The sequence below is a fragment of the Chroicocephalus ridibundus genome, chromosome Z, assembly GCF_963924245.1.
Source record: "Chroicocephalus ridibundus chromosome Z, bChrRid1.1, whole genome shotgun sequence".
Classification (NCBI taxonomy): Eukaryota; Metazoa; Chordata; class Aves; order Charadriiformes; family Laridae; genus Chroicocephalus; species Chroicocephalus ridibundus.
In genome coordinates, this window is record NC_086316.1 from 50,487,085 (window position 1) to 50,512,507 (window position 25,423).

At 40.4% G+C, this 25,423-nt stretch overlaps 1 protein-coding gene across 1 annotated transcript in view; it reads right to left on the reverse strand.

Annotated features, from left to right (window-relative positions):
• SH3GL2 (SH3 domain containing GRB2 like 2, endophilin A1) overlaps window positions 1-25,423 on the reverse strand; it is a 99,476-nt gene that overhangs the window by 17,219 nt on the left and 56,834 nt on the right. Inside the window, exons 2-3 of the mRNA XM_063321450.1 lie at window positions 3,360-3,428; window positions 1,511-1,583 (exon numbers count right to left, since the gene is read on the reverse strand). Coding sequence (XP_063177520.1) covers window positions 1,511-1,583; window positions 3,360-3,428 — 142 coding nt within the window. The remainder of the gene's footprint in view (window positions 1-1,510; window positions 1,584-3,359; window positions 3,429-25,423) is intronic.

Below are 25,423 nucleotides of genomic sequence, written 5' to 3' on the forward strand. Positions count from 1 at the left end.
TATTACTCAGTCTATACAATGTTGCACAACAGCAGCCTGACAGTAGTTAACAATTTTGTCACTAGCCCCATAACGTTTGTCAATCCTATTGCTTTTACTGCAGAGTGATGGCTGACTATGAGCAATGAAGCCGTGGACTCAAGTTATAAACAGTATTTCATCTGTTGACATAGAAACCACTCTAGTCATCATTATTTCCTCTCTAGGCGTTCTTGAACTTGTAAATATTATTCCTCCTTTTCTCAATCCACTGGCAGCATCATCAAATTATCTTCCTTTCCTCTCTGATCTAACATAAAAATATCACCAATTAAGCTATACTAGCAACAGTCCTTCATTGTACCACACTGGAGTTAAAATATTTGACACTTGTTCAAATTTGTGTCCAGCTATGAGGAAACAAATTGCTCACAGTGAATGAGTTGATTTGGTCTGTACTTCCATGAAACTCTAAGATACTTATGGTAGGTAGCAGACCACATTTTACCTTCACGCTAATTTTGCACAAGCATAACTCCATTGACCCCATCAGTGAAGCTGGCGTTGACTTATGCTAGTATCAAAACCCTTATGTTCCCAGATCACTATGGAAATCTTCAAGTTATTGAATTTAATGGTTCACTTGATTATAACAGCTCCACATCACCTCTCCTTGTGAGGATGCCTTGGCAAGTGAGGAACATGCATCTCTCCATCAGCCCAATCACAAAACCCTTCTTTCATCTCCCCATGGAAAACAATCATTTATTTCTATTTTGAATGTTCAATTTAGTCATCTCTAATTATGTCCCTTCATCTGCCCTTTTCCTCAGTTCAGCATCAACAGCTCTTCTGCACCCTCTCTGCTGTAGTAACTCTAATGAGGATGGGAAATCGCTAGAGGACCAGGTGAAAGGTGGTATTACATCTCTTCCTGTACCCTGGAGGAAGTTGCTCCAGAACCTTGTCTTCCTATGTCTGCAAGGACTGCCTGGTCTTTCTTCCTCACCCAAGGTGAATGACTGGGACTGTAGAAGCAAGAGATGTGTCATGCAGACACCTTCACCGTGCCTGATCCGGATCCCCATATCCAGGGGGGTGCCTGATACCCAGGGCTGCTGCTGCCCCAGTGCTCCCCGGCTGCCCTGCTCCTGGCTGGAGCAGCAGGATGGGCCCTGGCTGCCAGGCCCTGCCCTGCCACCCCTGGGGAGTCCACAGCCATCTCCAGCTCCCAGGGTGCCCCCATGCTCACAGCGCTGACATTCAGATGCCTGCAAGTAAATACACCCAGTTTCTGGGCATATGCTGCCCCCTTACCTAAACCAAGAACACACAAAAGGAAAACAAGCCTCCCAAAGCCAGTCTCCACTCCCCCTGACAGCCAAACACAGAAGCCTGTACTCATCTCTGTCTTTTACTTCATGGTAACTTCACTGATTTTGTGTTAACTGTGCCAGTCAGGATGACATCTGTAAGACTGTATATTGGTGAGAAAGAGTATTCTTAAAAAGAGACTGTGAAATTACATTACCTGGATTGGGCTGAAGATACTCTATTGTCTTTGCCATTATTTCCATAACTGCCCTGCTGGTAACATCCACTTTCTAAAGGACAGAGAATTAAACAAAAAGAAACATGAAATAAAGATGTTAGACAAAAGGAAGATGTTTTTCTCTCTTCTTTCTGTTCTTAGAAATTCTTTTAACTCTTCATATAATTTTATTTTTGAGTCCTTGAGAACAACCCTGGTACCAGAATGGTGATAATACCTGGAAAACTACCAAAGCATGAGTCCACCATTTTGGTTTGTAGAGATACATTCTCAAATGAGGCTATTAGTACCCAGTATCTCAGGATGTGTTAGGAATTTGATATGATTCATTGTACTGTGCTGATAGTTTACATCACCTTGGGAGGTATCCACAACAGGGAAAACTTTTTGATAGAACGGTCACTGAAAATTATTTGAAGAATTAGCTATCTTTGATCCCTTAATAGGAATTCTTGCTGTCTTAGGAAGTACTCTGCATCAGCTTCCTAAGCTGAATATCCTTCTCAGAATCAGGCCTCAAAGTAAAAGCATGATGCTTTGGCAGATTTGGGGATCCCTGTAACCTGTCCTGTACTCTGCATTTATGAAGACACATTGCATTTCTCTGCAGGGTAGCTTGTCTCACAGAGTGAATTCCCTTACCATAATGGCAAGTTCCTATTTTAAAAGATAACACCTGAGATAGGGTGGTTGCAGCACACTGTGACTGACATCTTTCCCATTTCCTGTTGCCACTGCCATCTGCCAGGTCTTGCTCTGTGCTTTACACAAAGAGGCAGAAGAGGTCTGCCAGCCCTGGCTGAGTAAGTAGCTGAACTGCCTGGTAGGGAGCCCAGAAATGGCTGGAAGGCTGCAGAGAGTGGGGGCGAGGGAACAGAAGGCCGGGGACAGGCAGAAGGAGCATGTCCACTGCCTGCAGAAAAGCTGGCAAGGGACACAGGGCCAGGCAGGGAACACGGAGGCAACCGACGAGTTTACTCCATTCTCTTCTCAACTCTCAGTGCTCTTATCTCCTGGGCTGCCAACCATGCTGCCCATGAGCACATGGGACTCAGCCCTGGCTGTTGCAATGTTCTGTTTTCCATTCTCCATCTCACTACACAAATGCACAGATAAATAGATTCTATTTCCCTTGATCAGAGTTATATATCAGATACATACCCTACAAATCACCTAGCAGTAGTTTATGTTACAAGATTTGATCCTAGCTTTCAAAGTCGAAGCCAGAAAAAACCCTGCCCTACTGATTCTTCCAACTGAAATATTATCACCACCACACACAGCTGTGGCTTTTTTTTTTCTTTTCCCTCCATTAGAAACACTCAGTGCTACCTCTACCAAGCAGTCTGTTGGGGGGTTAGCCCCATCTACCCAAGGCACTTTGTCAGTGGAGGCTACCTAACAGGATCTCTGAACCTATGAATGAATATCCCAGTGTCACTATCAATCCTCTTTGGCAGACAGCGCTTGCTCCTCTTGACTGATGCTCAAGGAGCTGAGAATGACAGGCACCCTTTGCCATTGAAATGACCATCTTGTAGACAGACTCTCTGTTTCCAGAGATCCTCCACGAGGGTTTAAATGAAACTAATTTTAGCTGCATCAGCCTCAATCTCTGAATGAAATATTGGCATTATAAAGAGTGCCATATATTATGTATGGTGAGAAAACAAAAAGTAATAAGAAATGGAAAGCTCAGTCCTGCTGTACAAAAGTTAGGTCTTTCAAAATTATTCAAGTGATTCAGGGACAAAAGCTTTGAAATTCCTGTCCTAGAAAGTAAAAACAAATGGTAATAATGAATAAACACATCTGTATTTAGACTTACCCTTTCCATTTCTTTGAAGTCATCATCTAGCTTGGTTCCTTCTGCACCTCCTACTTTTTCACTCACTTTCTGCAGTTAAAAAAAGAACAACAAACAGATTCAGCAATAAATGAAAAATCTAGCCACTGTGTTCTCCTGGGGAAATTTTTTTTTATGTAAGTTGGTACAACAGCCAGATATATTATTCTTTCTGAAAAACGTATTTCAAACACACTTTAACTAAAGCTAAACAATCAGAAAATAACATATTACTGCTTAAGTCTCAGAGACCCAATCTTCTGCTGGTGTCAGAGTACATGCTATCATGTCTTAGGAAGATCCACCTCTACTTCTCTGTTGAATGAACGTCTGTATCTTGGAACTATAAAGCAATTAATCAACAATGACAGATCTGTATTCAGCAGACAGAAATATCCATGTTCGTGTGCGCTGATGAAAAAGGAGGTGACTTGACAGAATGAACTGGGGAACAAATCAAGGCACCAAAAAAAATCTCATCACAGCTGAAAAATGGCCCCAGCTGCTCTATCCGGTCTGTATCAATGCAACAGCAAGGGTAATAATCATGCCTAATCACAGAGCGAAAAGAATCTCTCAAGGCTTGACTCCAGCCACCCACAAGGTAACAGAGATCCACACCTGAGAACTCTCAGAAACCTACTGATTCCAGCCACAACCAGGACACCACCATTAAAAATCAAATTTATAAATAAAAGTGACAGAGAGACACAAAAACGCCTGCATGCACACCATGCAAGAGGCTGAGGTTCACGTGAGTTATATATGAAATATCCAGCTGACAGATCCATTAGAAAGAATGAAAGGGAACTTTCATTCATTCATTCAAAAGTGTCACATCCTTAGCAAATACTCTATTTCTTTAGAAAATGCTTAGTTTGAAAACTAATTGGGAAACAATTTTGTGCTACTGTTTCATTTCTCTGATTCAGTGGAACACATTGAACTAGTTTCCCTTTACTGTCAGTAGCAGTGACAATAACAGATTTGAATGGTAACTGCTATGCAGCACCATTCAAAATGGATTTTAGCAATTGCATTGTCAGACACAAGGTATTTTAGTGGTGCAATTCCACAACTAAGTCAGGTGCATATTATTCAGTGAATATACCAGTGTTTCACTGGGCTGGTAATTGTCATAAGGAATTCATCAGATATATGACTCTGTTTTTTGTCCATTTTTAGCTCTTTGTACTGAATTTTACAAACTTTCCTAGGTGCCTCTGAATCATCTTTAGACTGTTTTAACTACGAGTAACTACAGAGTTAAGTGAAGTGACTCCTGCAATAAACAAGTACAAATGAAAGAAAAATAGCACTTTTTTCCTCTTGGTTTTAAGCACTGTGTTAACTCTTCTATAGCTTTCTTTTAGTATAAAGAGGAAGACCCACAGTGAATCACTCACATGCCATTAATAAAATCCAGATATTTTATTAATTCCAAATTCACTCCAGTTCACTCCAACAAAGCTGCAAGTGCAGCATGGCCAAGCACTTATTAACGCAAGCTATAATTATCTGTGCAATAGGAAATCACTATTATCTCTGTTTGTTTTCTGTCAGGTCCTTGCAAATTAGTACCCAAAATGGTGCATTAATGAGACATCAATATTATGAAACACCCTGAAAAAAACAAAGAACTTCACTTATCCCTTCTTTCCTAAACAGAAGACATATGCAAATCCATGCAGACACTCTCTTGTCATTAATCTGAATGCAGATGAGTTTGTGTGATCTGTATCACTGAACTTGTGCGTCACAGAGTTTAGTGAAGTGACACAAAAAAATCACAGACTTCAAACTCAGTGCTATTAGGAACAATTCCGCAGAGGACAAGGGATAGATTCAATACCCTAAAAGGTGCTATTCATTTGCAGTTTCTGTGAAAAATGGTAACAAGGGAAACATAAAAGACCAGAAGCATTCTTCACCAATCTACAAATAAATCGTCTGCAAACAGACCTCCTACTGCAGATGACAGAGCAAAATCTGCACAGGAGCTTTCTACCACGAAGAGTTCAGGTCCCTGAAAACAACAGTACGCAAATATGCTAGGACTTAAATATCCAAAACATATTTTGAATAACTGAAGTTTAACTCTAAGGATACAAATACCCAAAGGTAATTAATATTCCAGACTTTTTTATCTGTAGCTTTACTTTTCATCACTTCAACATATTTTCATAGTTGATGAGGATTTGCAAAGACTTGACTTATCATCCCCACAGATGCCGTAAAGATCCCATCTCACATCTACAAACCAGAGCAATTGCTCCCCCCCCTTCATATTCATCATTACTTTAGCTGAGGAATGTATGATACTTTTAATAGTGCAGCTCTGTAGTCTGCTGGAGTGGTCACTGCTAAGTAAAAAAGGCAGATCATCCCTCTCTTCTAAACATGCTTTCAAACCATCAATTCACCATCGTGAGTCACCCATTTAAGGTGACTAATAAAACTATGTACCAAGCAGAAAATTCATTTGTAAAGCTCTGGGTCAAGTACTGTTACAGACAACAGAGGCGAGTCAAAGGAGAGACAGGAGCTGCGAAGTCTTCAGCCCTTCTGGAGCTGGGTGACTCTTCTTTCAGGGTAGTTACATTATAGGCCCTCAAGGAAGTTATCTTCACCTCCTCTATCCAGACAAAGATGTGGTTTGTAAAAGCACTGACAGACCACAGGAAAAGAGAAGCTGAACCAAAATACTCCTTGAAAATTTAAATACGTTTTTTTTCTTGAAAGCCCCAGACACTCAGCAGAGATGAGAACTCAAATTAAGGATTTAAATAAAAAAAAAATTACATTAAAAAACTAAACCCTCAAAAATTCTTACCCCTCAGGGCAGAAGGCAGAAATCTGCTCGGAAGAGGATATTAAGCCCCCTTTGCAAGGCCATAATCTAAAGAGGTCAGCGGGCCTGAGAAAAGCAGCTTAAGCATTTGCAACAAAGCCCACATCTATGTCATCACTGTACTGACTAAATTTGAGATATTCTTCAGCCTGTTTATATCCATCCTCCAAATCAACTGTTAAAGCATTTCATTAAGGCTACCGCTCCACCATTCTCTAAGATTGTCAGATCTGATTATCACAGGTCATGAAGCTATGCCAGTTTACATCAACTGGGGATCTGCTCCTGTGCTAAAGATTCAGAAGCAGTCAGAAACATTGCCAGCTAAAAGCTGCAGTTAGTCAGAATACAAAAGTCTCTTTCGCCATGTCATTTGAGTGGAAGTTCCAACATTTTGGTTCTTGCTTTACAACAGAATGAAAATTAGGCCTTTAAGTTCTCTTTAAAAAGGGCAATACTACATCTCCTCCTAACCCAGTCATATGGAAGAATCAAGACCTGATCTGATACCACAGCCAACATTATTTAGTTATTTTGTGACTGTGCCTTCTGTTTCTAATGTTATTACCTATTCCATTTTCCCTCCAAAAAGCCTTTACAATAAAATTATCATTAAAATAACATACTTTCATGAAAAATAACAGATACAACACACAAACATTTTCTGGGTGGGGAAAAAATTGTCATGAAAACATTTTGTGTATCAAAAATACACAGACCTTTTCTATACCTAACAATGTCATGTTTTACTGTCAGGATCTCCATATTTTATATGAGTGAAAACAAGTGCTCTGTGCCTTAGAGCAAATTTCAATTTTATAAAGATCTCATTTCCACTCAGGCAGGGTATTAACATCTGCTGGTCAGAGTGATTTCAGCAGGGAGAACAAAAGCGGCATGAATACTACACTTAGAAGAAAAAAAGAAACTTTTTTTTTTTTCTGGCAGATAACAGTAAAAAGGCAGTTTTTTCATAAATGCTGGCAGTATCTGGAATATAAGCCATAGCGACAGGAGTGTGGTTTAGTAGATGGATTTCATTGAAACAATAAAACTTATTAGGTCTTAGTTATGGAGTCATTTGTTCTATTTTTCATATAGTTCTGCAATTAACCTTTTTTTTGCATTGCTGTGTCATGATGCAGCATGTCATGCAGGACAAAAAAATGCTTGCGCAGTCACTATGAATATACTGAAAATACCAGCTGATGATCACTTGTACAATATCCCATGCAGTGGTCCTCTTAACTAATGACAATATGAATCTGCCATTGTCATCTCTCACTACTCCCAAGATATTAATGTAAATCAAACGTGCATTAGATAGCTATACCATGAGAATTACGTTCTTCGATACTATGACACTGCATCGTACTAGAGTGCCTTCTGAACAATTCACAGTTCAAACTACTACCAGACAGCCTTGCACAGTACGATATGCCACTACCCAAACTTGAAAATGCAGCAAGATCAGCATTAAACTACAATAGTACTCACCTGAGTCTGCAGCTCTATTAATGAAATACTAGTTTGGCAGCATGTATAGAAGGTAGCTTTGCTTCTATACAGGAGTAGAAAATCAGCTTTGAATAGATTACCACCACAATGCAGTGCCTTTGCCCATGATGCAAAATGAGTGCCTTGTTTACGAAGCAGCCACACCACAGTAAGACTGAAAAAGTAACAGTCTTTATAGCATGCATTCATAGCTCCAAATACAGAGAACAGCAACATTTTTACTCAAAGCACACCGCAAAATCTGATCTACTTCTTTATACCTTTTATTATTACCGCCATCCTGGACTGGTTTTCCCATTGAGATATTTTGGAGATTGTCCTTCCACAACGTTTCTTATCTATGACGTAGTTCAGTTTCCATGGCATAACTTCCCTATCCCTAAAAGGAAGGCTGTTGACACTACAGTCCTATCAAATTGCCAACAAGTGGACGGGGTGGTAGGAACAAAAATTTTATTAGTTTGAAAGCTACAGGAAACAGTAATGAATGGAGCTTACAAATTCATGCTGGAGAAAAACAGTGCGCTGTGTAGTTCATGCTTGCTAAATGCAAGTCACCCTGTTGATTTCTCATTCCTGATGGCTTAGTATGTTTCACAGGTTTCTACAGTTCTTGCTTGCAGTTTTAGCCTTTTTGACTTTTCCCTGTCACTGTAAGGATTCGAATTCTGGAAGCACAGTGACAGAAGTATCTTCAGGTTTGTTAAAGATTTTCAAACAGGCTTTAAAATGCTGTGATGCTTTGTTAGCTTTTCAAACACAATGAAGACAAGGCATAGCTGACTTGTGAAAGAAAGCAGTGAGAAATACACATTTTAATGGGAAGAAGTCTGTGTACACATAGTGAAGGCTTGCCAACTCCGTAGGCTTTTCAGAAGAAGAAAACATTTGAAAAAGAACATTTATAAAATGCACAGTCTCTAATCAAGTTTTTTTTAATTTTATTCTCTCTGTCACTTCACATGCCAGAGTAAGACAAAACTGCCACTCACAGGCTAATTTTTCTGTCTGTTTCATCCTCCACAATTTGGCATTTATGGTATCAGAATTGGTTACCACAGAAAACATGTGACATCTGCAATTCAAATTTGTGGTCATGGCCCCAGTTCTCTGCAGATAACAAAGCATACTTCTTTATGGCAAATCACACTCTCAGCAATACTAGCAAGCAAGAGAGGAGATTTTCTGCTGATTTCAGATAAATTGGAATAAGGGCGTAAGGAAAAACCCACCTCAAAATCATACGTAAATTAACTTAATTTTAGACTTCTCCTCCTTCTCCAACTGACATCAGAATATAAAAGAAAAGAAGGACCTTTTCCAGATTAATCTGGAGATAGCTTATCTTCAGAAACATTAAGAGGCTTTAAGAAGCATCAGTGTTGGTTCACAGCAGCTTATCCTGTACTGGAAAGGAAGTTAACATCTGGTATCAACTGAGGTAGAGTGATCTTGCTCAAGCTTTTCCAGAACAGCCATCTAGATGAGGGAAGTTCTGATTTACAAGCTAAATGATCCAATATCATTAGTCTTGGAAAGTTTCAGGAAACCCAACAGATGTGGTAAATCTCACCAGAAGCCAGAAGTGTCTGATTAGACTTACACGGCAGTCATTTGTTAGATAAACTGGGCAAAAACCACACTTTCATTAAACACAAAAGATAACACAAGACAGGAAAGCTTACCACCATCTCCCTTGCATTTAAAATTCTTTGAATTTTATTCCATTTTTTCTTTTGATTTGTAAACACCTTGAGCAAAATAGAGACGGTCAATAGGACATGGCGTGAGAGTGTAGAACAAGCTGCTTCAGCAGCAGCTTTAGTAAATTTCTCTTCTTCAGCTGTGACACCTACAAGGGCACTCCACAATGCCAGCCAGAGCTCATCAACAGAAGATCCTTTCCCTGCAGAACTGAGGAGCACAGGGATTCCACTGCTACCACAGAAGCTGTAGGGGGTCAGGCAGACAGTGTGAAAGGTGAAAGGGAAAAAAAATGATAGATCCAAGAATCTTCAGGTAATGTCATTGTTCTATCTCCTGTTTGCACTGAGACTTTGATTATGTCATTGAGGCTTTGCTTTCTCCTGGGCAAAATTAAGAAATATGCTTTCCTACCACATGGGAAAATTGTTAGCATTAATTTGCCATTAGTAGCATATTTAATGGAAATGTTCATGATGTAGTTAAGGTAAGCATCTGCCAGACAAGCCTGAAATTATCTTTTCCTTTTCCCTTCTGTCACTCAGCAGATATAGTTAATCAGGAAATAATGTTCTACCTCCCCTTGATAGCACTGAAATCACTTTCTTTCTGCTAGAAATCTTTGTTTGCTCGCCTATTCCACCACAACACCACACCAGCCACAGGCTGGGTAGGTTTATTCTCCCTTAAAAGTTCCCTTGACTCTGCTGTTGGACGCAGAATATCAACCATAAAGTGAACTATTCATAGATCAGGAAGTGCACTGAATTCTGGAAACTCAAGAAGAAAAGGGAAGGCTAGGACTGGACTCTGAAAGGCTTGCCTCTCTCAAAAAGCTTCTTCTAAGCACCCTTTAAATATATACACAATAGGTTGGCCTTGCTAGTCCTCACAGCTGCTAATAGTAGGGCTTACAGCCCTGTTAAAAGCTCCACTAACAGTCTGAAGGCAGGTCAGAAAGCCAGGGAAATTGGCTATAGATGTGACATACGTAAGACACGGGAACTGGCAATGCCAAAGACAAATCATTGCTAAAGCTTGTCAAGTCATGAAGGAAATTCTTTATGGAATAGGATCTCTAGTAACACCAGTGACAGTCTGAAGCAAAAGCAAAATAGCTCAGTGGAATGACTTACTCCCCAGGAAGGATAAAGAAATCTGGATCCCAATCTCCAACATTACTGTGGTGTAAGAAATACATATTGTGAACCTGTCCGGTGTTCTTACTATCCTCACTTAGAATCAATTCCTAATTCGCCTTTTTTTTTTTTTTTTTCTTCTTCTCATTTTCAGCTAAAGCTGTCAAAGGGGAGGGAAAAGGGTGCCTGGATCAATCCTTTCTTCGACCAACCTGATCTAGCATTTTGCTCTCTTGACTCCTAGCAAGGCCTGCAGTGCAGAATTCCTGCAACTCCAGCATCACAGGGGGAGTCATTCACATTCAGCACTAGCGCACAATATAAAAGTATGCTGCAAGCTTCTGCACTGACAGGAGTTACTGCAGAGCCTCTGCTGCAATGCCACTGCATTACCTTAAAGGCTGTCCACTGGTAAGTGAAATAAAGCCATGTGAGAGCAGGGGAAGAGCTGTGGAGGAAGCACTGGAGTAACGGTGCCCTGCTCTGCATCTCTGTAGGGAAAGTCCCTGCATAGAGGCACCCACCATGACAGATGAGGTAAGTAATACCCGAGGGCAGACAAAAATTTAAATCAGTGTTATGCTTTCCAGTGACAGGGGTGTGCTGAAAGCTGAGACACTGCAATGCATCCACAATAACCAAGAGAACCCGTTTCACGTATTTAAACTTATTACCGAAATTTCACACGTTTACCAAACACACACTTTAGGAGGTCTGTTCTCTGCAAAGTTAAGTTCAGCCAGAAAGCTGGTCACAACCCCAGCACCTTTGCAGTTTAGAGTGGCCTCAGAAGCTGGCAAAGAGAAGCTGGCAAAAGTTCAAAAGCTGCCAGAGAGCTGAGGACAGTCAGAACACTGTGTGCTTTTTTAACACTCTGTGTCCCCAGCAGGCCAGCAGTATGAGAAAGAGAAGAAATTGGCATAAAAAAGGTGCCTGTGTTAGCTAGAAGATGTGCCAATCTCTGCTTTTTTTGCAGTACAGAAAAGGAGCAGAGAATCTATTCTCATATGTCATCTATTCCCACATGGTATTTCCGCTTCTGATGACAACAGTACCACGACCCAGTCTCTCCAGTGGTCCTGTAGGCAATAAAATGCTCACAAGCTTTTTACTCCTGTGCAAAGGGGTAAAGTTCAGACCCACAAGCCCTACAAGTTCCCCACACAACAGTACTGGGAGCCCTATCTTACACTGCACTGCCACAGAGAAACAGGACATCTGTGCTCTGTTCCCCAGAATGCCAAATAATTTGGTAGCTGCCTGAATGTTTCTTCAAATGTAAGTGGCTCACTCAGCTGGGTAGCAATAGGAAGCTCTGAGAGAAGGGCAAAATGAACAGAAAAACACTAACAGTTTTGGGGGTTCTCGGGTATCTTGCCTAGAGAGGTGCACAGCACCAGCTTTCTCATCTGGAATGGTACTAGTTGCCAGCTCCTGGCCTATCATGCTGTGTTACCATAAATAAATAATGGTTTTGTATTTTAGAAGCAGAGCATAAACCATGAAATCACATATTCATTCAAACTTTCATATTTCTCTCATGTCTCCAAAGCAATTTTTGTGAAGATGCTTCCTCTGGGTGGATAGAATTGCAGCTTTAAATTTTGTGGCTGCACTTTCAGGCAGGTGAGCTGTGGATCTTAAAAACGTATACAGAGGTGTATAACAGTACACAGAGCAGAAAGAGAGGGAAAGAGAACACAGAGCATGTATCCATCCAGCTATCATCCTAATCTGGAGCCTCAGTTCAGCATGCTTATGGATCATGATCCATTTTATCTCAATGTCATACATTAACACGTGCTTGCGCCATCCACATAGCTTCTACGTTCAGCAGAAACAATGATCTCTTCCTTCACACTGCTTCACTTACGTGCATACCTCACCACATAGCAGACCCAGTCTGGGTACAGGTCACAGATGGCTTAAATTGTCCCACGGTTTCTTGAACCACATCACAGGACTGTTTGAGCTCACCTGCTCCATTTTAGCACAAAAATGCGTTTCCTGCAGCAATGGTTTAAGCTGCCAGCTAGCAAGCTGAGTTCACATTCATTCCCCATGAAGAATAACATTTAGTCATAGCTACTGATGGAGGTAGCTTACATGCACTGACTGTCAACTTTAAAAAACACTACAGTATTCCATAAGCAGGCATAGCAGGTGAAGAGTGCTAGGGCACAGTCTACACCTTGCTAAGATCTCCATGAAACATGGAGTCCAAATATTTGATCAGCATTATGCAAGCAGTGATGCAACAATGTACTGTTGATGAGCGAAGCAGACTCTACTACTCGTGACTTTGTTAGGCAAATCAACTACTCATTTTTACCGAGTATTCAAACTTTGCAGGTGTTGTAAGTTCTTTCTCTCAGTACGAATGAATTGAAGTTTAGCAGAAATAAACAGGACATACTCAGGCCAAAAAAAGGGCAAAATAACAGCCTGAGAAATTTACAGCAATTAAATCCCATTTAAAGCATATTTTATAACTCTACATAATGTACACCAGCCTACATGCCTTCTGCTGGGTGAAAGTCAGCCTAGTCCTTAACATCTGTAAATGTGAGAATGCCAGGAACATTCAGAAGCTGTTAGAGGCCAAGAGAACAAAACATGGCTTAAATACGATTCGTTGATTTAACTGCTGTACAAACCGTGCTATTGTGAACTCATCCCTTCTACATTTGAAAGTGTATTTGCTGGAGTCTGTTAGTGAATTAATTGTTATCTGCCAAAGACAAGACCTTTAAGGGAGTTTGTGAGGGAATGTATATCTATAAGCTGTTGCTGGGACTGGTGTACATTTTATTTCTGGTGTTCCTATATTGGAACAGACATGTTCCAATGTCTGTACAGCACAACAAAGTGCCAGTCCAAACTATTTGTATATTTTCTTATGCTGTTGGCAGTGTTGATAATGTATTAATTGCATACAGAGCAACCCAAAGCCATCCACCACTTTCAGTTTGATAGGAGCACATTTAGAAATTGCTGAGATCTGCTTTTTACACAAGAACTACAAAAATTAAGCTGAGTGCCCTTTCCTCAAATTCATGTCCTCTGTCTCACTGTCTAAGAGCAATATTTGCCAAAGCACTGGCCTCTTATTAGGGGCAGGAGGGCAGTACAGAATAACAGTAATGCTCAGACAAGCTCGGGGTATTTCTGGGGTGACGCCCTTGATTGATTGAAATGCTGGTGTGCCTTTTTGGGCTTCTGAGATGTATGCAAATAAAAAAGGAGTAGAGAAAGGGAACTGGATGAGTTAGCACTGGATGAAACACATCCAGGTATAAGAAAAAAAAATGATGGACAGCAGCACTTAGCCTGATGCTGTACGGTGTACGGGCAAGCTGCACAGCGCAATGGCCAGCAGCAAATACAGCTCGGCTTCTGCAGGTGCAGCAAGGTCAGCAAGGGGATTGTGTCAGAGTCCCTGGTGGGGAGGAGAAGCAGCCCCCTCCTGCCAAAATTAATGCATAGCCACAGTGTTAGGGGATTAATATTTAAATTTGAAGATGATAATTTTCCTCCTTTCAATACTGTATGTATCAGCTACTACTGACAATGGCCATTTTAAAATGTAAGGAAACAAAACCTGCATAAACAAACAAGAGATCCAAGATTCAGCTCTGACCCAAACACTGCTGCAATTCACCAGCAGCATCCCTGAAGTCCAGCCAGTTACACAAACATACCTGCATTGAGTAAAAGCACAGCTGAGCCCACTGCTCTCTGATACTTGGTTGGAAATTTTAAGAGGAACTGAAAAAATGAGAAAAATGACCATAAAATTACCCTGGAAACAAATTACACTATAGCAATGATCTCACTAACTGGCTCATGACCACTGTCAGGACCGATCATAATACAACATGGATCAACACAACAAACTGTGCTTTACACGCAGTAATAATATGTCTGTGTTTCTAGCTCGTATTCAAGATGTTGATGCTCTAAGAAGGCTCTCACAACGAAGGGAAATGAAAACCTTTTGCTAGATTTTTACCTAATTTACAAAGCAGTGTCTTATTACCTGGAGGGATATAGGTATTTTTGAGAGCCAATAATGAAATAGGCATTTTTTGCTAATGTTACCTCACCATTTGTCTGAATGATGGAATCTGGATGAAAAGGTAATAAAAAAGAATGTTGGGCTTGGTAAAAGGTCCTGTGGCCAGCTCAAAAATTGTAAATGTTTACACCTTTGACCACCTCAAAATATTTACAGTCTTTTACGGTCTTTTACAGTCAGTCTTTCAGTCTTTTACAGGAGCTGAAGCTCTGAGCCATTGTGGATCAAATTACACACATAACTGAAGCTTCATAGGAAAGAGAAATATTCCTCTTAAAGTGCAAATTCAGTGGCTGCTTTTTGCCAGGTTACATCCTCTGTAATGCTAATATCACATGAGAATAAACTATTGCAATGAATTCAGTTTTATAAAGCTATTAGATTCTAATAACTTTTCCTAAAAATACTATGAAGTCTTCATGAACTGGCTGTGCAGGCTCATTTACAGCTGTTGAACTTTAAAAACAGATTAGGAAGATGCAAAAGTGGACCCGCTTACATTTCTTGCTTAATACAAAAATATGAAAAGTGACAACAAATTCTCTTCTGAATTGCCTTCTCAGAGCTAGTCCATTGTTGCCTCCCTCCCTGCCCTCAGTGTCTGGAAGTCCTCTGCAAATCCACGATCCATAGTGAACGCATTTTCACACTGCATTAGCCCATGCAGAAAACAAACTGGGCAAGGTAGATTCCAATGTGCACATGCACACGTGGGTAGACTACTTTCAGAGATAAATTAAGCCTGAACAATACTGCAGCCTTCACAAAAAATAAAGACTTTATCAACACTGACATTTCATCCTTCACAAATCATACCATAGGCATGTCACATCTGAAAAAAGGGCAATCACCTTTTAGACAGTGTCTACAAAATAAACACATAGCTATATAAAGGGAGTAATATTCACAGCTTAGAGTGCAGAAATGTATGCATGGGAATATACTACTTGGTACTAAAACCCCACCTGATTCTTTCAGCAGGTTAACGCAAGTAAAGGGCCATCCTAAGACCGCCTTTTTAGAAAGACAGCTGCATATTCATGTCAAGTACAGCTACATGGCAATAGTTTAAAACTGTCTCATCCTATTTAGGTAGACCATGCCTGTCTTTGACAGACTGGGAAAGGCAGCCCTTGTGGCCCACTCCCACAGACCCTGCCTGCTTGCACAACCACAGCCATCTCACTGACACCTATTTTCTCTGGACTGAATTTATTTTGCAGTACATAGCTAACATCAGGCACGCTATGTAGTCCTTACCACATGCACAGGGACTTTACAGCTTCTGTAAAACACATGGAGGTTAACACCTGCTACCTGCAGAATACTACTATATGGCAGGAGGAGAGAAGGGATGTGAAAAGATCCAGGAAAGCGGAATATGAAGGAGAAACAATCTTTGGTTGGTGTGATGTACTCGAATCAGCTTCCATTTTACAACCCAAATAATCCTAACAGAAGCTCTATGCTGCCTCTGTCAGTGAAAAACCAATCTCCTCTTCTTTCATCTGTTTTCTTAAAAACATTTATATCAAGTTGCCAGGTGCTGATATGTTTTGTGCCAGGTTCTATTCCAGAGGTACCACATCTCATGAAAATTTCATACTTTACAGAATGAGATGTAAGGGACATGTAAAATAAAGCTTTAAAATGCATAGGATTTTTCTTCCATTTGAAATAACCTAAGGGAAAATGTTTTCAAAGACAATCACCTTACACTACAGGATAAAATAACACTTTTTCTTCCCTCCCTAGTCCCCATACTGGCAAGTATTAAAATTTGTCTTGAATTTTAGGCTGTAAATATCTTTCAGTCTGCATGGGATATAAAAGCATGTACAATCCTTCACGTCAATTTGCTAATTAAATTTAGTAGAATGTTTATATGCAAAGTTTACCACAAGTTATTGTGTGGTATAACAAAAAATGCAGACCAGGTGAGATTTTCAAATGTCTAAATTCAAATATCACAACCACAAGTCAAAATACAGCAGTAGCCTCTTGATGTATTAGTTAACGAGCCTCATTAGCCTAACTATCCACGTGTTCAGACTTAATGTCCATTGTGCAGACAGCTATGCCGCTAACGTTCATTATACCCAAGCAGTTTTATCTTGGTCGGGGTGGGGGGGGTGGCGTGTAGAGAATAAGTTGGCTCTGTATTCGTTCACAGCCTTCAGACCTGTAGATGGCTGTAAAAGAAACACAAAGATAGAAATGCTACTAAATACTTCACTGCCTCACTCTGCCTTGGAAGCTGCTTAGCAGTGTACTCAATCTGAGGTAATAAGTAATTCTCAAGAAACCCTAAATCTTTTACACTGTTTTTTCTTCCTTTAAAATATCGTGTTTGAATTAGTTTCTAAAGGCAACGTACAAGTAGAAATTATACAGAGGTGGCAGGCTTGAAATAAATTTGATTTGTTAGTCTTGAGTTGTCTTAATGCACATTCCAACCTATAGAAGATCCTAGACTAGCCTGCACAAAACTTTCAGTGACAGGGAAGAGCTCCTGGCATTCATCACAGTACCACTTACCAGCTTATTGAGACTCTGAGGAGCACAGATTTTTCACTAATACCTGCGTTTGATGGTGTGTCACAGTTCACAGTTACATAGTTTTAAAAATATTTTTAACTCATTTATGTTCACAGCCTTCTAGAAAGCCACAAAACAGGGAAACCATGTATTACAACTGACAACGTACCCCTACAGACAGCTTCAGACCCCATTTCTGCTCATGTGTGTGTGGGTCTCTGTTATACCACTGGCTTTACAGCTTTTTTCCAGTGAGGTGTCTCATTGACTGAGTGGGACCTATGCCGAGTCATTTAATCAACTGTGATCAGCTTTCAGCATATATACATTCTTCCCTACACCACATCAGTAGAAGGGCAGATTAATTAGCTAGGATCCTAGTTTCCATCACATCTTGGAGTTAGAATGTTTGCAAAGTACAAATTTTCTTAGCTGAAAAGTAGCAAAATTTGCTTCTGAGTAAACATGCTGTAGCTTCCAGAACGGACCTTTTACCACAGAGATCGGCTGAAAAACTCCCCCTGACTTTAATGATACAGGATCAAGTAAAGCAGCAGGAGTGATGTGGTTTTAAATATCTTGCTCAGTAGATGACGAAAGGCTGTGGATGTTGTTTACCTGGACTTTAGTAAAACCTTTGACATCTTTTCCCACAGCATTCTCCTGGAGAAACTGGCTGCCCATGGCTTTGATGGGCGTACTCTTCCCTGGGTAAAAAACTGGCTGGATGGCCAGGCCCAAAGAGTGGTGGTGAATGGAGTTAAATCCTCTTGGCGGCCAGTCACAAGTGGTGTCCCTCAGGGCTCAGTACTGGGGCCAGTTCTGTTTAATATCTTTGTCAATGATCTGGACAAGGGGATCGAGTGCAGCCTCAGGAAGTTTGCAGATGACAGACACCAAAGTGGGCAGGAGTGTTGATCTGCTTGAGGGTGGGAGGGCTTTGCAGAGGGACCTGGACAGGCTGGATCGATGGGCCAAGGCCAACGGTATGAGGTTCAACAAGGCCAAGTGCCGGGTCCCGCACTTGGGTCACAACAACCCCATGCAGCGTTACAGCTTGGGGAAGAGTGGCTGCAGAGCTGCCTGGAGGAAAAGGACCTGGGAGTGTTGTTCGACAGCTATCTGAATATAAGCCTGCAGTGTGCCCAGGTGGCCAAAAAGGCCAATAGCATCCTGGCTTGTATCCGGAATAGTGCGGCCAGCAGGAGTAGGGAAGTGATGGCACTTGTGCACTTGGCACTGGTGAGGCCCCACCTCGAGTACAGTGTTCAGTTTTGGGCCCCTCACTACAGGAGGGACGTTGGGGTACTGGAGTGTGTCCAAAGAAGAGCAATGAAGGTGGTGAAGGGTCTCAAGCACACAACTTAGGAGAAGCAGGTGAGGGAACTGGGATTGTTTAGCCTGGAGAAAGGAGGCTGAGGCCTGTGAGTGAGACCTTATCAACTCGCTACAACTACATGAAAGGAGGGTGTAGCGAGGTGGGGGGTCAGTCTGTTCTCTCAAGCAACAAGTGACAGGACAAGAGGAAATGGCCTCAAGTTGTGCCAGGGGAGGTTTAATTAGATATTAGGAAAAATTTCTTCAGCGTAAGGGTTGTCAAGCATTGGAACAGGCTGCCCAGGGAAGTGGTTGAGTCACCATCCCTGGAGGGATTTAAAAGGCACGTAGAGGTGGTACTTACGGACACAGTTTAGTGGTGGATTTGTCAGTATTAGATTTACAGCTGGACTTAATGATAGTAAGGGTCTTTTCCAAGCTAAATGGTTCTATGCTTCTGTGGTTCTGTGTTTCTATAACAAATGCTGCATTCTGCTTATCCATAATCTCGATTTTTAAGTTAGTCTTATCAATGTCAAGATTCTCCTCATAAGCCACTGATCCTTAAAATATTTCTTCCTTGAGGCTTGAGTTCTTCAGTCTCTGATGTTAACAAAAAAATAACTGGAGTTGATAAAATTGTACTAACCAGATTTCAGAATTACCAGCCAAAAAGTGAACAGCAATGTTACACATTTTGAAAGAGAAACTTTTAAAGAAATGTCAACCTTGCAATGGTTTTGCATTTCAGTAATAGCTACCAGCGGTTGTGTGATACAATATAATTCAATCAGTATTTAACAACCATAGTGCAGTAGTCCGCAGTTAAAGTCATTAGCCTCTTTGCTTTAAGCACCATTTTAACTGATTAATAAGAATACATAAAAGCTTTGCCTACTCTAGGGAGTGTTTTGTAAAAACAACTCCTTTATGGATAGAAGTATGCTGGCTCCAGAAAGCCTTCAAATCCTGGCACTATGCTGCTGCCAATTGGAACAATGATACTTCCAACCCTGCTCAGAAGAGGTTTTCACTATGCAAAGCCAGGTGATCTGCCTACATCTGGACTCCCAATACAGTCAGCAAAGGTGTAACACTTCTCTTTTGTTAGATAAGATATAGTAACGACAACTTAGACTTGAAGATGGCTGCTGGAATTTTAAAAAAGCAGTAGCGTAGTGGCATGCCCAGTTGCATCTACTGTTGCACATGGGAGATGGGAAAGAAGGTGAAAATATAGCTACACTTTAACTATGAACATCCAAAATACGCAAATGAAAGCATTTTGATCCTGTAAATTAAATGCAAATGTGGAAGGTCAGAAACTTTTTACACAAAATCCAATCTTAGCAAGCGCCAGGACAGTATGCCACCTGTTTCCTAGGTGAATCATCCTTAATACTTAGATCTACAGGATAATGGCATTACAGCACCCAAAAAAAGAAACTTTGTTCCTTATTCTTAAGAGCAAAGAACTATTTGTGACTTGAGCTTCTATATTGCCAACAAGAATGTGGTGTGAAATTTGCTGCGTAGTTCTTCATCATGTAGTCACATCCTAATACAAGCATTACAATATATATGAGTACAGGTGAAGTGTTTGGGATTTTTTTTTAATTATAATAAAAAATATAAATATATATTATATATATATATAAATGTAGATATGTAAGTGCTAGTATTTCTCTCTTTCATCATTAGCTAATGGCAATGCAAACCCAAGGATTTTAGTGGCTGAAAAGATCTAGAACTGAAGATAGGGAGTATGGAGACAGAAAAGTCATACTAGCTTTTACAATATCTTATTTTTCATACTTCACTTACGTTGAATATGTCACTCACTTTGAAGTTGTGTAAACTGGTGGGCAATAAGTAAGCCATACTGTGATTATGCATGAACCTGTGAATAACGTTTTCTCTGTGTCCCAGTTCCTTAGCTACTGTGTGAAATAATACCCAGAAGAATAAACGATTTTTATATCTTCTCCTTAAAATATGCATAAGCTGTGATGGGATCTACAAATCAGCCATGTTCTGCCTCTGATTATGATCCAATAATCTCATATGCCAGCCACCCTATGCCAACATAAGCATGAACAAATGCTAAACAAGAGCCACAAAAAGAAGATTCTTGACATACAAATTTAGCAGCACTTTTCAAAAGCCAGAAGAACACCACACACGAGCAACACTGCAAATAAGCTTGGTATACGCAATCTGAAAAATCAGGGCAGATTAGAAAAATTGTATGGGTACATATATTAGTGGCGCTCTCAAGACTTACTATACACTCCTTACTCTTCAAGCCTTAGGCTCTCCATTACCAATACGTGGGCCATGACAAAGTGGGCTGTGACCCGTTGAATTCTGTCAGTGTTTGGACTTTCAAAAGACCCATGTGGCCTTAGTGGTGGGGAAACAGAATCCCTGAGAAGGCTGCCTTCCAGCACCACAGAGATGTTCAATAAGACAACTGATACCACCAATACGCTTCTGAAAGGAGACAGCATGATGGTGGGGGTTTAGGAAAACAAAGGCCAACAGCATCTCCTTTTAAAAACGCCAAAAATGCACAGGCCAAAGTCTTCTTTCTAAGGAAAGAAAGGCTACCCCCAGCTATACACCATCTTCTGCTCTTCACCACGAACATGAGGAAGTGTCTAGTGGTGGAGCTGTCAGAAAAATCATTACAAACTCTTGTGGCGTGGTGACCACCCAACCATTTGCTTTCATTTCCGGTCACCACATACCACACTAGAATCTGTTCACGCATCATTTCCGCCACAAGCCACCCTGACTTCTTATTTTTACAGTTTCATCATCGGTACAACTGGAGTCCTTTGCTGAGATAACTTGGCAGTGCACTCCACTCTCATGACTGATGATCTACTTTATTTAGCAGGAAGCGGGGAGATAAGAAGCCTTTGCTGCTCTACAGTTTCCATTTCATTCTCAAGTTTATCTTACCACAGCACAGCCACTCTGAGGGATAATGCTACTTTAAATTACTGAGGAAACTGAAGACAGAATTACTGTACTTAATGCAAAAGAGCATGTAATTTGCTCTTGTAACAAACATTGTACTTATCTTTAGGAGTAACTGATAAGTTTCTAATTCTTATTTGCTGTATAACAATTCTTTTGTGAAGGTGGGAGGGTTCCAGTTCTCTTTTCCTTTAACATATGAAGCTGCTTCTGTCAAACAGAGCAAAATGAACGGTTAGAATTGCAAATGACTGTTTTCTTCTCTTATACTGTGGGAAGAAAACCAGTTTAAAATAAGGACATTATGCCCTGAATAGCTTATCAACAATAAATTTTACAATCATCATAAAATTTGAAGCTGTAAAAAAAAAAACTGAACAAAACAATTAGAAGTTCCAATTTTGCTATCCTGACACAGGAAAAATTTCTAGTTAAAATTCAGTGAAATTTTACTTCTAACAGACTGCAGGACTGGGACGAGATGCAGTAACCACACAAGCTGACAGAGCTAGCCATTTCCTGAAATGAGGCTGCTGATGCTTCTATGTCCCTGATCTTTGTGTGAAGAGTGATATCTACTTTTTCCTCAATTTTTCTCTCTCTTGCGTGTTTGAGCTGTAACTCTGCCTGGGTAAAGCCAAGACTATTTTTATGCAGAGTATATACATCATCATGCTAGGTCAATCTACCAAGACACTCCCTAGGCTTGACAGTAGTGCTGAGGAGATGTATACCTTCATTTTGACAGGCAAAATGCAGCAAAACTTCTGTAGCATCAAACTGCCCAAGGATACGCCTAAAAACCAAAAACCTCTCACATTCCTCGTTACACATGAGCTTTACAGCCTCCTGCAAACTGCAGAGAAAAGCAATAAAAATGACGCTATTATGACACTGGGCATCTTGTGTAAGACAATCAAGGAGATGACTGATCCGATCTCTGTTTAAACAGTTCAAATGATACAGCCTGACGATGCCTTGTTCTTCCCTGGAATCTCTTCTACATAATAGCTTCTGATCATTCAGATGCTCTTTGTAAAGACAGTTGGGAACCCACAAGATCAACGCCTTTATTAACTGCAGATTTTTATAGTTTAGGGCATGTGAATGATAACCAGAAATAGTAACTGCCAGTACAGTATAGAGTAAATTTAGAGATGTTTAGGAATTTCTCAAACAGTTTGACAGGTAATGCCAATTGGCCAAAAAGACTTTTCTTTTCTTGTTTTTTTACAGGATTCTACCACTTTCACTATGACCCAATTGTTTTCCCAATGCTAGGATAGATATTCTGTTCAAAACTGGACATAACAAATGACCCTGTAAGCTCACTCAGAGAGTCTCTTATATAAAAGAGTCTAAAATGTGGATCTCTGACATCTCACAGCCAACTGTTCAGTAAAAAAGTTATGCTTGGACAAATTAGCATTTGCAGGCTAGGGAAGGGGAGAAGAAAGAACTCACGCAAAGTGGAGGAGGTCCAAAAGGAGAGGTTAGGGTCATCTAGTTCAAAGGCGAAATTTGCGTGAACAGAACAGTACATATTTAAGTAGGCTGCTCTGATCTTTTTAGACGAAAATTCTCTGCTACCTCAGAACTGTTTTCAGCATCATGCAAGTTAGGATATTTTCTGTAATGTTGAAAATCTGCACAAGGGAAGAAAATCATGCTCTTCCTCATGTGATGACTTTGTGCCTTACAGAGTTTCTAGGTATGTCGTATTTTTAACAGACCCTACAGAAGATACCTTGCTCTCATTTCAGAGCTTGCTGCTGCTAAGACACAGCAAATCTTCATTTCTTTTGTATGTAACCAGAAGGTACGTGGCAGAAGGATTAAATCTGTGCATGAAGAAAGCACAGCAGATATCACCTAATGTAATTTTACACAGGCTTTTATGAGCATTCCAGTAACCAGGCTGAGATGCTGCAGTCTGCATGAACAAGTAGATGAGTGAAAAAATGGCTGGATCATCAGTCTCACAGGCTCATGGCTAATGGTTCATACTCTACGTATAAACTGATAACAACTGATGTTCCTCAAGTGTCTGCCCTGGAATCTCATCAAATGTTCATCATCTTTATCAGGGACCTCACTGCCTGAGGACCCGGCACTTGGCCTTGTTGAACCTCATACCGTTGGCCTTGGCCCATCGATCCAGCCTGTCCAGATCCCTCTGCAAAGCCCTCCCACCCTCAAGCAGATCAACACTCCTGCCCACTTTGGTGTCTGTCATCTGCAAACTTACTGAGGCTGCACTCGATCCCCTCGTCCAGATCATTGACAAAGATATTAAACAGAACTGGCCCCAGTACTGAGCCCTGAGGGACACCACTTGTGACTGGCCACCAAGAGGATTTAACTCCATTCACCACCACTCTTTGGGCCTGGCCATCCAGCCAGTTTTTTACCCAGGGAAGAGTACGCCCATCCAAGCCATAATGACCATCTCATGTCCTTTTTGCCTGCTTCTAGCTGTGTTTATGGACTACAACCCTGTTTTTAGGACTACTGAAATTTCTGTAACGTAAGAACTGTTCAAGTGGAAACATCAGTATATACAAAGTAGATATGGTGAAGTACTGATTTTGTACATCATACCAGACTGGATGTATTAGATGATCTCTGCCTAAAACAAGAACAGGATGCATCGGCATCGGAATAAAGCTCAGGGAAGTTTAAGAATCTTTTGGTAGAGAAAGCAAATTGGAAAGATCTAAATTTAAAGTGATCATTAGTGCAACATTACTACAAGAACAGTTTGTTTATTTAGAAAATGCAGTGGCTAGATAGCTGTTTTTTCTGGAAAAAAAAAAAAAGAAAGAAAATGCCCAAATCATCTAACAGAATATGTAAATACTCCAGAATTTAAGTTAGAAACTTTCAAGTGAAATTTGCATTTGAAAATCAGAAGCAATGCGTCTGCATTCCTAAATCAATTACCATTAAGGGAACAGATAAAGCCTTTCCCCTATGGAAACAAAAATTTGACCAATGCAATTAACTTGTAAGCTGTGAAAGCAACAGCAGTTTGTGGTAATCTGTGGTAAAAACAATCCGCACAGATGAATAGTCTTTTGATGAAAAGCACGCTGATCGTTGTAGAAAATATACCACGAATTTATATTTAAGCTTCAGAGTCTGTTCCCAGGCAAGTCCAGTAGAATACTATGCACAGAAATGCAGCATACCAAATCATATAACATTTTATACAATATGAGATAGAATTATTACTTATTGCTGTAGCAATTTCTCAGGACTTTCCTTTGGTTTATATCTGCACGTAAAAAAAAAAAAAGGTGTGTAAGTACATAAATACATCCTTAGACCACACACATATACTACCATTTTTCGATTAAAAAAAATATTGTTAAAGAGATGAAGGATAATATTTTCACTGCGTGGGTCATTGGTAAACTAACTTTTAATTGCTTTCTGCTACAATGCAACTGGCAGGTCTCAGTGATTTGAAGGTAAGGTATTTCCTGACAGGTGAGCAGCTGTTGCATGCACTTAATGCATGCAAAACCAGACCTAAATTCTTGTCTTCAGGCTCATTAAGCTGATTTCCACATTACACTAATTTCAGTAGCAATGCCAGTGGCAGGAGTTTCCTAAATTAGCTTGGCTCAAATTAAATATTTAGAGAAAAAAAAACTTTTAAAACAGCAGGGCATCGCTAGGCTACAACTGCAGTACAGAACTACAGAGGCTTCATCTCAAAACATATGCAGAAAAAGAAATCTGCTGGCTGATAATCACCAAGCACCACAGGTTAATAAAAAGTTTCAGAAGCACAGTACATCATCTTGTACTGACTTATAAACTGTGAGTATGCACTGAATAAAGTAAAAAAGAGAGTGCTAGGATCCAAAATTACACACATTCAAAGAAAAAAAAACCCACACCTTTTTAA